Below are 13,459 nucleotides of genomic sequence, written 5' to 3' on the forward strand. Positions count from 1 at the left end.
TATTAGAATTATAACATTTTAAGGGATCATAATATCGTTTATATAATTTAGAGGGTTTTATTATTGTTTTCCCTTCTTAAATTGAATGAATCAAATGAAAATGAAATTTAGAGATAACAATATAAATAAATAAAATATGGTCGAATTAAATAGTTACTATTGACATGGATTTAAAATATCATACTTGCAACGCTAGGAAAAAAAATTTTTTTTTTCTGTAAATACAATGAAAGACCATTCATGTTACACCCCTCACAAATATTTTCACTCGTCAACAAAATTGGACTCGAGTTTTCCTTAATTTTTTGAAGATATAAAAATATTTTTACAATCAATCATCCATATTTGATGGCCAGACACATTTCTTCCAATTTCTCTTCAATTTTCTCTACTATTGAATCACAGATATCTCTGCATAACGCGTTATATATATATATATATATATATATATATATCTGTGGGTGTTATGGTGTTTATATGTTGTGTAGGAAGGATAGCATGTCAACAACACATTTTACAATTTCAACGATTTCTTCATAAATCACAGTCTAGTCTTAGCCAGTTCCTTAAAACACTCACACATATTTATGCTTCATTTCCTAAATCATCTTGTTGATCACTTTGTTTTATCCACGATGAACTTATTTGGATACACACTTAGAATCAAGGTGTTGGAAAATCTTATCCAAGCACTTTTAATTTTCCTGAATTCCATTTGTTTTCTAAAATTTCAATTGGCATAAACTATTTTTTTCTCTGTTTTCATTTGGCATAAGCTATATTTTTTTAAATTTGAGAATCAATTCTTAACAATTGAGTTTTTTTATTTCCCCCAATCTCCTAAAAATTATTCAAAAATTTTCAATTATCAAGATCAATTTCAAAAAATATTATTTACATATCATCATTTTTATTAATCAATTTTTTAAGCATAGCCAAAAAGTAAAAAAAAAAACAGCTAGAAAAACACGCCGCCGCCGTGCATCATATAAAACTCTGGGACTGATTATATGCCAAACACTAATACAAATTGAAAACTTAACTACGCTACGTCTTCACTACGGCCATTCTTCCATCACACGCTTTGTATTTGTCAACTGTGCACACGGTGCCGTATTTTGTGAAGCATGACAACATGATACATTGTATCTTTACGTGTCATCCTTTTTTGAAGGTTTTAATAATAATAATACTCCAGAATAATTTTGTATTAAAAAAAACGTTACATTATCCACAACGAGAGAAGTAAAATAAATTCTTAAAATGGGCAGAGGAATATATAATGCGTCCCACAATGATTAATAATGACGAAGAATTGCATAAATTTAAGGAGGCTGTTAAAGCCAACAGGCCAGGGACACCAGAAAAACAAAAAAAAAAAACTTCAAATACATTCTCTTACATGATAAGAAGCATGAATGACTTTCCTTCTAGCCTGTCTTAATTTAATTTACTATCAGCTTTAATTTATTTTTGGCCCTGTCACGATCTCTTATAATGAACAAAATGCACAAAAATAACTTGTAGCATAATGGGTTCATTTCCTTCACCCCTTCTCCGTTAATTTTTCTAGAAATGTTTACGGGACGGGATGGAATCGAGACAGTCCTATCTCATGTATCGTCTTGAAAAAAAAAAAATAAAATTAAATTTTAATCTCGTATTCCATTCCATCTTGAAAATTATCCTATTCCGTTAAGAGTCGGGACATCTTGCCATTTTAATAAACGAGATAATATCAAAAAAAATTTGAATAATAACATTTATTAAAATTTTAAATCATATAATTTATTAAGTTTAAAATTAAAATAATACAAGTATATAAATCACAATAATTTAAAGTCAATTATTAAATTATATTAATCATAACTACTCATTATAATAGCAAATACAAATGATCTTTATGCTATAAGAGTAGCAATAAAAAGCAAGTCAAGCACAAAATTAAATCATTATTCTTTTACTTTAGTGGAGATATACTGAGTTAATTACTTTTTTGAAACTAAAGCAAGAAATACGTTGTAAATAAAAGTTATTAAATAGATAGATATAAGAATAAATTATATTAATATAATTAATAAATTATAAAGAAAGATATTGTCATGTTTACTCCATATCATTAAAATTATCAATGTAAAAAACTTTAATTTTAAATAAGAATTATAAATATTGAAATTATAATTGATATAATTAATAATTAAAATAAAAATAATATATATAATATTTGGGATGGGACAGGACGTCCCTGTGATAATCTCATGTCACGTCCCATCCCAAACTCCTTTCTTGTCTCGTCCCGATTATTTTCAGGCCAGGATAATACCCGTCTCGATATGATTGAAACGATATTGTACCAATTGAGATGGGTTTAAGCTAAACACTCCTATATACTGCCTTTAAACGAAAGAAAGGTGAAAAAAAAAGAATAATTAAATACAAAATAATACTCATTGCTCTAAGCGCAATACAATTAAATAAATAACAAGTAAGAAATTAAGATAGATTCATCCAGCATTAATTTGAAAGAGGAATCGAGACCTTTTGCACGTGCAGATATACCTTCGTAGCCAAAACAAACTATTCTTGATGCCTTTCACAATTATAGTCACCATTGTGCATATATATATTCCTCCTTGATTGATTTACTCACCGCACGTATTGTGGCATGGGAGATGCTTACTTATCCTTTATTATATTGTCACGCAACTGGTGCTGATTAACCACGGCTTGATTTCGCTGACCTCTTCCCTACATGTTTAATTTACACGGCAAATTAATGCTTGAAGAAGATTATCCCAACCTTTGACGGAGAATCAAATCATTAAGAGTTAGTTGTATACTCTGTATTAGATCTTAACTAAATTTGTTAAAATCATGCGATCAGCAACACAACGTAATTAACGTGTTGATTAATTTTCAGAGGACAGTGATGTGGTGGAGAGAAGCGGGGCGTGTGACGGACGCGCGAGAATAGAGGACGCCAAACACCGAAATAGAAGTCAAAGCGCAACTCAATTCATTCAATTTTTCTTGTATCTCAGCGCAACCTCATCTGAGCTGTTCTCTTTCTCTACTTCTCCCCTTCGACTGCAATATTTTTTCTTTTTCTGACAAAACGGGATGCGTGTCAATTTTTGGTTGATAGGGGGAGGAAAGTTTTGTGCACCCACTTTGTTCTCATTCCCAATGTTCACCTCGCTTTAATTTGTTCCTTTTCCCAATGCTCAAACAACGGGTTCGCCATCTGCCCCACCTTTTTTGTAAAAAAATCTGTTTATCAAGACAACTTTTTTTTTTACTTCATTCATTTAAAATTATAAAATACTTTTTTAAAAAATAAATATTTAAAAATATAAAATATTTTTATTTTTTTAAAATATAATCATTATTTTTTAAAAAATACTCATATTACAGTGACTTTATATTTATTATAAGATATTTAATAATAATAAATATAAAAAATAAAATTAATTTAAAAATAAATAATTATTTTATTAGAGATAAAATTTTATTAAAAATATTTTATATTTTTAAATTAAGAAAGTGTATAAAATGCATGTTGTTTATAAAATTATAATTATTATTTCAACTTATTAATATAAATTTATAAAACTTATTACCATTTATAAATAATTATAAATTTTTCATTTTACCTTTCTGTTAAATATTGATAAAAAAAATATTATTAAAATATAAATATTTGATAAATACAAAATTAAATTAATTTTTGTATAAAATTAATAAACTTTAAGATTATTTTTGTTCTAGAGTCAGCCTTTCTCGTCCTTGTACTGTAACCTTCCATAACCTTCCAGAGTTCCAGACACCATGTGGCATATTTTGTGTGTGAGTGTGTGTGTGTGTGTGTGTGTGTTGTTTGACTGCACGCTCACCCTATGCATTTTCGTGCGTGAGTGTTTGGCATGCTCCTCTAATTTTGTATATTAATCACCTTCTCTTTTATAAATTATTAACTAATGGAATAGTTTTATTTTAAATTAAAATTTTTAAATTACTCTCTTAAAAAGTAAAAGAGGGAAAGATATAAAAAATAATATTATATTATTTATTTATTTTTTATTTTTCACTTAAAGGTTGTATTTAAAATTTCACTTATTTTTGATAAAAATGACTTATAAATAAAATTGGAGAAATAAAATACAGTGCAGAAACCAAGAAATGTATTACTCCCTCCTTCTCAAATTATAATACACTTTTAGATAAAATCTCACGTATCAATAAATTTTATTAAATACATTTAATAATATTATTTTTTCAAAATAAAAATATATACTTTAAAAAATACCTATCACTTAACATATTAAAAAAATAAATAAAAATTAATTATAGAAAGAGAAAAAATAGTATTAAAATTGACGCATTTAATAAAATTTTAATTTATTTAAAATATTTTATATTTCAAGACAAATTTTTTTTTAAACCGATCTATAATTTTAAATGAAAGGAGAATTATTGTACGGCGTCCAGGACTACTATCATTCAATTCAATTTGAAGAAATACGTTCCAAAGCGGCTCTTATACCCATTTATTTAATTTTATTTTTCACTTCCTTTAAATAAACAGGTACGTCCAGGCTGATGATTTTCCACTGCGCGATGAGATTTCGGTGAGATCAGTTTGAAAGATGGCCAGATTGCAGCGGAAGTGCTCCCTGGATGGAGCCATTTCAAAAGTGGGTTCCAGCAATACAATCAAATTATAAAAACAAGGTTTCGATTAATAGTAAATATTTCATTTTTTTTTCTTCTATTTGTAGCAAAATATTAATATCCATCCTATTACAATCACGCATGCACCAACCACCAAAAAATTGAATGCCCTATTTTGAGCAAGCCAAGTTGGAATTGTTGATGTTTTGCACCATACATGGGCGAGTAGCTTTAATTTCTAATGTCAACTTAGTGACTTTAACGTTAAATACTAATCTCTCCATTCTAAATTATAAGATTTTTTTTGGACAAAATTTCACAATACATATTAATAAATTTTATTAAATACATTTAATAATTTTATTTTTAAAAACAAAAACATTAATTTTTAAAAATATCCTTAATTTAATATATTAAGAAAAGGGAAAAATGAAAATTAAATATATGAAAAGAAAGAATACTATTGAAACAAGCTTATTTAATTAAATTTTAATCTTTTTAAAGTGTTTTATAATTTAAGATTGAAGAAATACTAATTAAGAACAAAGTAGATATTAAGTTATCCTGTTGGAGATAATGAGACGTTGACGGGCACATCATGATCCGGAATAGTCATAATCTATTCCTGATTTCTTTATTTTGGGGTAACGCCATTAAAATGTAGGGACAGGCCATAGTCCCGACCAATAAAGCACCCTCAACAACAAAGCCACACGCTGCGGTTAAATTTTGCTGATATGGGAATTACATTGTCAGATATGTGTTGCCAACATCATAGTCTTGACAACCAACAAAAGTTGACATGGTAAACATTTGGTTCAATCTTATTCTCGCGTTGTGAGAACATGGACACGATCTGTTAGTATTTTTGTAATAATTTACCTAAACTTTGTCGCTCATAAAAAAACAACATAATCTTGACCCTTGAAAAGTTACATGCCACACGCTGTACCTTGCGAATCTTTGCTTGTTTGTGGAAAATTTCTTTAATCAAAATTTCAATTAATTGAAAGTTTACTATATTATAAATTGGTGCGTTTGAAATTTTGAATGGAATTCTTTTGGGGAGGAATAAAAAAAAAGAAAAAAGAAAGGACAGAAAATAAGGATGGGAATTAGAAGATAAAAAGTGTTCACTCGCGCATTTCTAAGAACCCAATCATCGCCGCCTTCCCTCCTGCCATTTTATCTCCAAGCACCCCCTCTCGCCAATCCGTTTTTTATCCCTCGACAAAACTGAACATTTTCAATTTCTTCTTGTAAAATTCTCAAAGTTATGGACTTCCCATGTAATTTTCTCAATAAAATAGTACACCTTTCTGTACGGAAAAAGGTCGACTTTGATATGCTTGAGGTGGCCCATATGGTGACTGAAGAACTCATTCCACTCCCAAAGCCGTGAAACATTGACTTGCAGAAGAACAAAGTTCTTGCCTTTTTTTTTTTTTTTAATACACAGAAAGCAAAGTTCTTGTCACCCACCAACGAAAATGATATGATGATAAAAACACATCAGAAGCTTGATTTGAACAAAAAATACTGTTATGCAATGTTTGTAGGATAGAAAAGTATTTTCCAATTTTTATTTTTTTCGTATATCAAATATTTAAGAACCTGTAATCGGTTTCTCAGCGAACAAAGAAAGAAAGGCCTTCAATTTGACCTATCAATTCATCATCACGACCGAATATTAATTAACATCTTGAATTGATCTGATCCCAAAAAGCTGGTCTAAGCTTCAAAAGAGAAGACAAAGACATGCAATATTGATGATGATACTTGTTGAGCATTATATTTAGTTAGTAATGAACAACTTGTACTGTGCGATGGAGAATGTATATGAATAGGAAGATTTTAGAACGAGGTTTTGAGTAGTGGAAGGCATGAGAATATAAGAACCAATGTGCCACCACAGAGGGAGAGTAGAACATTGTAAATAGGGTAGAAATTAGAAAAGCAAGCAACGGTTGAGGATTGAGATGGTCCTGAGTTTCGGGGTACCCAAATCCGCACAAGTTGCAGTGTGGGGTCCTCTATTTTAGACCCACTTCATGGAATAAATACACGCAAGGAAAGCCAAAGAGATGCCATAAGAATAAGTACTGCTCTTGCTGCTAAAGCCAGTTTTTTTCTTTTTAGTTTTGGGTATAGCCATAGGTATGGAAATATTGGGGTCAAAGGTGAATGAGTGGACTGCATAGTTGTGGAATTTGAGAGGCACTAAAATTTGCCTGGTTTAATTAGCCAATGAGCTAAGGATGAGCAGCAAGTTGTGGCAAAGATTCTGAGTGTGAGGGAAAAGACACAAGATATGGACGGTGTTAGCAGAATGGGATGCAGTGGGTCAGTGAGAATACATGTGAGAATTCTGAATGAGATGGTTTTGAAAATGATTTGAGACGGATCTCTCTATGTTAGGCACTTGAAATACAATGATGGCACCAGATCACCGTTTGTGATAACTCCGAATTGCTTACCCATCCGTCACTTTTGATGCCCATTCCACAGCCTTATCTCTACCTAGCTACCTTCTCCTAATGTCCTCTTTCTCTTTTCCCTTTTTCTTTTTGCCCCACTGTTCCGGCTCTGGACCTGATTTTGCAAGATTTGTGTGGTTAATTCTAATTACCCCATTTGATTTTTGAGTCATGTAAGCACAAGTCACATGTGGTGTGAGAAACGATTCATCGCTGTCGTGGCATGAACCTCTGGTTTAATTTCTGGAATGGGCAGAGCAACTTGGAGATCACTGTGGAGGTCCATGACAAAAGATGGTTCACGGAAGGGCGTGACAATGTTGAACAGGTACGTGAACGTGATAGATGGACTTCACATGAAAGAGAAATAGGCATGTCAGAGTGAGTGAAGTGTGGGGAACATGAAAGATACAAGTAGAATTAGGAGTTTACTTCAAAGACTTGGGCGGGGAAGGAAGATAGATTCTGGAAAAGTGAAGAAGAACACACTTGTATGGCTGTGATAAATTCTGTTAGAGACTAGAGACAGTTGAACCTAAACATGTTTACGAGTGTGTGTGGGTGTGTGTGAGAGAGAGAGAGAGAGAGAGAGAGAGACTGGGAGAAAAGTATCAAAGGAACAAAAGGCAAGGCGTGGCTTTGTGGTGGTGACTAGTGAGACACGGAGACATTGCTAGTGGAATTGATGAACCGCACGGCTTTTTGCAAGGCCTTTCATGTGGTGTTTACATGCACTTCAAGAAATAGACGTTATACGTCCCCAGGTTGGAGCATTTTAATGACCACTTAATGAACTAAGGAAAAAAAAAAAACATACTCACGCCGTTTTTTATATTTCAGCTTTCGTATCCTTTAACTAAAATATATTAATTATATAATTTTTCAATAATAACGTGGACAAAAATAGCTTTTTATAAACAAATGTCCCCTCCCTAAGTTATTCTGTGCATGCCTTTATTCTTTCTCCTTTTATCAGATTCACATGATAGCTTTAGGGACCATCAGAAAAAAGAATCTCGCTCTCCGTCAATACCAGGCCTAAGATTCTTGAAATGACATGATCTAGTGATTTAATAAAAGAGCAGAACAAGTCACCGGCCCAGGAAGAGAATAATAATAATGGACCCGCAAAGAGAAAAATCAAAACGGTAACCATTTGCCTAGCAAATCCCACCTAAAGATTCCAGCCATTCACACGTCTCTCAGCTTCATCTAATAATCATTCATAAATTAAGAATTTCTCTTACATAAATCCTATACCAATAGTGGCTATGGCACTCAAGGGCTTGTTTGATAACAAGGATCGGATAAAATTCTCTTTACACCTTCCTCAGTTCTTTTCCTTTATTTTGCTCTGCAAAAGCAATGTCGCGATAATATTTCTTATTCTCAAAATTATACTTTACTTTTAATCACATTGTATCTACCCAAGACAATGAACAGATATGCCAGACCAAATAGCGTAACCAAACAACGATTAGAATTGGTTAGTTCAAAATGAACAAGGAACGTGAAGTTTCAAGTAAATGGCAATTATCGGATTCCAATGCAACCACAAGTTGAGCTTGAGGTAACCGTATGATGAGCTTGTGCTATATGCAGCACCATCTCAAAAGAACCGAGTCTCTATTGTTGATTGCCTAGTTGATAGTAATATATTCCCTAACATTGCCCCTAAGAGAAGAAAAGAAAATAAATGGGTGGTCTTGAGGAGGAAAAGATGGAAATAAACAACACTTTAAAAAGAAAAAGGGCAGGCAACAAGACACAGTAGATGCCAGAATCAGCGGAGGATGTATAGAAATCACCAAAAATGGAATTAAAAATGCAACCCTTCATGATGCCAGAATCAACTTTCAATCATTGGTTCAGGGCCAGATGCTTCCGCGATAGATTTGTTTGCTTGACGAACAGAGTTGAAGAGGATATCCTTGATGACCTATTTATACACCAAAAATGTAAGAAGAGCCTACGTATTGAAAAAAGTTTTAGGGGACTAGCAGAAACTGTTTCAATGCAACTCACCTGCGACATCAGGCCATGTACTTGCTCTACAGTAATTTTTGCACTGTCACGAGTAATCTTAGCAAGTGGAGATTCTTCCTGCAATGCATTGAGAAATCAGCATATGACATGAAAAGGGGTAAAAAGGAAGCACAAGGAAAGGGGGGGGGGAGTAGGAGGAAGTAAAAATCGGCATTGAGATCAGGTATGGTGCCCATCATCTCAAAAGGACAAGATCTCTTTTAAAACTCTATGGCATGCTGGGGAAGCCGTGCCTACATAAAATCCCATTTCCGGACTATAGCGGTTGCGCGGTAGTATGCTATTATGGTGCACTCAAATTAAGTGAGCCCACCACATTTTAATTTGTGGTCATTTTGAGTGTGCTAGTGAGAACAAAGAGAACCCCTTGTTTTGATAAACTTGTAAGCGAAAGGAAAGATGCAAATAACACCTCGCCATGGCCCCGCAAATGCAGTCAAGCTCCAATTGTAGGTTACTTGCAAGCACACCCCTGAATTATCGACCTTTGTTATTTCCATCATATTGTCCCTTTACATGTCCAATTACCATGCCTTGCTTTAATATCTCAAGCTTTTACAACATTCATTTAATCGCAATCTGATTGGAGCATGCCATGTGACAAATGAAAAAAGGGTAAAACTGTATTTTTTTTCCCTTGAAGTATTCTCCAACAATGACTGTTAGAGAATTTCACAACAAAGGCAAAAATGCTCCGTTTTCATTATTTTAAAGGCAAACTTGCTCTGACCAATAGTTTAAAATATTGGGTGCCTCTCGAATAATACTTTAGAGACAAAAATGCACTTTTACCTATAACAGAATTTGATGTGGTACCTCATTCCATGGGCTTCATAGAGAACAGAACAGAAGGATCTAAAGTTTGAAGGACAAATTTCAAAGAGTATTTTCTGGTTTCAGAAGTTTAAGGGGTTGGTGTATGTATAGGCTTACAGTTTACTGTAGATGCACAGAACATTCAACAGTTATAAAAATAAGAGGATCTTGAAAGCAATGGTAGTTTTAAAAGTAACCGGCAGAGACTCCACTGTCCAAAGAAAATCAATCAGAAATGAGGCAAATAAATAAATTTGATAGAGGTACGATATAGCCAAATAGAGAGATAAGCTCCAGGATACAAACCTCATTCATAAATTCATTTTAATAAAATACATAACCTTCTAACCAGAACATTAAATATTACTGAACCAAAATCTATAAGACCGACTGAGAATGCTCTCTAAGACAGAAAAAAGAAGAAACTCAACTTGAAAGTTGAAATAATCATCACTTCCAAATAGTAAGACTACACAAATTCCAAGTAATACAACAAATGATTTATCCCGGAAAACTAACAAAGAAACCATGTTTAAGAGGGAATACAGAAACTTAAATCAGATGCTCAATCAAGCTGCAACTTGTTCATTTCATATTCATTAAAAATCTTTCTGATTTATGAAAAACTGCAACATTGACATTGAAGGCATGTGGGATAAGGGGTTTTAAATAAGTCCTCTCAGTGAACAAAAACGAATGTGCAAGTAATTGAAGCATGCATGGATCTTATAAAAGTTCAAACATTTCCACTAACACCATCCTCCTCAGAACAGGAAAGGCTAGATGAGTTCTTCTGCTATTTGATTTCACACATAAAAAAGCTTGCATGGTCTTTTGTTACAGTCATAAACATATGATGCAAGGCTAAAAACACATGATGCATTTGTATCCCTTTGGGATGTGCAGTACTTTGATACTTATAACAGCTCCCTTCTCTTGAAAGGAGGGTTTGATTGAGCATACCTCCATCAAATTGGTGTCTAGTTTCCAGGAATTAAAAACCCTCCATTCAACGCATTGTGTGCACATTACAAAAATAAAAAAACATGGGAAATTCTGTGACATATATTCAGCTCCAATGCGATCCTGTAAATCATTCTCTTCTTTATATGCCAAGACGTAGTGCAGGATCAGAAGAAAATTTTTATTTTGGAAAATGATCTCCGATCCCAAATCCCATGGCATAGTTTCAGTGATGGATAGACCATGACAGAAGTGGCTTAAATCCGACGTCAAAACAGCTATTGTAATGATTATTATTCATCTTATTTCTAAGTTGTCTGTAGATTTTCTAGAAAGGCTAATAACCAATGGCAAAGCTAGAAACAATATCTTGATCATGGGTTCTCACAGTTGACCATAGAATAACATTTCAATGGGAAGACGCATATCAAAGTTTTCCCACAACTTAAAGTAAAGGGTAAATAACAGCGAGGAAGGATTGAGTACCAACAGGTTATAGGGACACATTCCGCATATCAGCTTAAACTAATGTCTGACTTCTGACTTCAAACTAACAAGAAGTACTACCATGTATAGCAGGCAGGAAATTGCTAAAGTAGTAATCACTTACTCCTTTCTTTTTTTGAGGAGGACCAATTATTGACCCAAAGCGTGGGTGTGCCAACTGATTTTCTGCTTGTTCTAGCTTTTCAGCTGCAACAATGAAATTTAACAATCAAGATATTTATAACTTGTACGATTATGCCATAACCCATTTCTTAACAAAAGCATAGAAATAAAATATTTCAGTATCGAAACAGCAGAAATGGCACCAAAGAAATTGAAGCAACGATATGCTACATAATAATACCTAGATCTGATATTTGTCCAGCAACATATTCTCCATTACCCAATAACGGAGAAGATGAAAGTGTATTCACCCAATATTTGTTCCATAGAAGATCCAAGAGATGTGAATCAAGAGAAGACTTAAAGTAAGTGATATCCAAAGCATAATACTGCAAAAGCACACAAATCGAGTTCAGAAAATAATAGAACACGTCCTTAAAAGAGGTAGACAATAAAGAAGAATAACCTGTTTACAGTGAACACCAAAGTCTTCAATCTTATTTAACGGGATGGTTTGGTACTCAGATACAGGCTCGTCTGAAGGCTTATAACCTTCTGGGTATGTCCTGAACGCTCCAATATCAACTTTTCCAGCAGAGACCGTCCTTGTCGGGTCAATGACTACAGCCAGGAAGGGCTCTTGAAATTGCTGATTTAGCATTTGTGTAGACACGTCAATACCCGAAAGCCAGCATCCATAACCAGGGTGAGAATGATACCATCCAACAACATTTTCCAGACGCCCAGCCTACACGAGGATATACTTCATGAGCTAACCATAGAGAAGCTTGGGCATTGACAAAGACCCCTCAAGTTACACAGTGGCAACGGAATTTCATTTCTCATAAACTAGGGCTCTTGATCATCGAATTCAAATTATAAAAGTGAAAAACTTCATAACTCGGGTAAACAAGATATAAACGAGGATTCTCAAACTGGCGACCTTTACCATGGACTAGGGTTTTCCCATTTTCCGAGGAATCCTTCGAACTCCATTAAGTAAATCAGGAAGGCAACAAATTGACAGAAAATAAAAGAAAGAAAGGGAAGGAAACATCGGCACGCAAGCGCGAACCTGCTTGTTAGTCTGAGAATAATCAACCATATATTCGTAGGCATCGGCTTGGGCATTGACACGAGTTTCGGTGCCTTCAACGGGCAAAGCGAAGGCGTCCATGACGATGATGGCATCGCCATCGGTCTTACCCTGCATGAGACCCATGACTTCAATAGTGCCACCAGAGCGAGCATGGACAACCATCTTGAGAAGGGCAAGAGCAGAGATCTTGACACGCTTGAAGTAGTGGGGGTCGTTAACCCAAGGCTTGCTTCTCTGGAATTCGGTCTGGGCGGCCTCGTCGTAGTAGAAGATGGCGTCGGAGGCTTGGTCGGCGCTGGTAGTGGGAGAGTCCATGGGGATGATGTTGTTCTCAAGCTCCCAAGTTTGTTGGGCGATCACAGCAGATGAAGGGGAAAGCTCCATGATTTCTGTGACTGCGCTTGGAGGAAACAGACCCTTTTGATCTTCTCAAGTATTTCGTGTCTGCCGTTCTGCGGCAATATGACCATCAATGGGTCATGTATGCAATGTGTGTTGATGGTAAAATTACAACTCCGAACCCTATTTATGAAAAAACAAGTTATAATCAAATTTAATTGAATTTTTCGAACAGGATTGTGCCTATAAGCAATGAGAGAAATTTAATTGAGTTTTAATTAATTATAAACAACAAATTAGAAGGTCAAGTATTAATCAGTTGCTGCAATGTCATTTTATCATTGAAACTCACATTCACGTACTATAAACTTATGAAAGCGTACTTGACAGGGATATGATTTGCAACGTCTCTCTCGTTACTTGTGAGGGAGGTGAGATG

General features: G+C 34.0%; 1 protein-coding gene across 1 annotated transcript; it reads right to left on the minus strand.

The window, feature by feature from the left end:
* Positions 1 to 8,664: 8,664 nt before the first annotated feature.
* Positions 8,665 to 13,168, minus strand: LOC129294622 (COP9 signalosome complex subunit 5a-like). Its single transcript, XM_054933046.1, has 7 exons — positions 12,658 to 13,168; positions 12,049 to 12,330; positions 11,824 to 11,971; positions 11,584 to 11,666; positions 9,174 to 9,251; positions 8,981 to 9,087; positions 8,665 to 8,822 (listed from the first exon to the last, which is right to left on the minus strand). The coding sequence occupies exons 1-6, from the start codon at positions 13,063 to 13,065 to the stop codon at positions 8,998 to 9,000; spliced, it is 1,089 nt and encodes a 362-aa protein (XP_054789021.1). The 5' UTR covers positions 13,066 to 13,168; the 3' UTR covers positions 8,665 to 8,822; positions 8,981 to 8,997.
* Between the last annotated feature and the right edge of the window lie 291 nt (positions 13,169 to 13,459).

This window comes from Prosopis cineraria, unplaced genomic scaffold (genome assembly GCF_029017545.1).
Source record: "Prosopis cineraria cultivar Desert tree isolate PC_DT_omini unplaced genomic scaffold, ASM2901754v1 PC15, whole genome shotgun sequence".
In the NCBI taxonomy this organism is placed as follows: Eukaryota; Viridiplantae; Streptophyta; class Magnoliopsida; order Fabales; family Fabaceae; genus Prosopis; species Prosopis cineraria.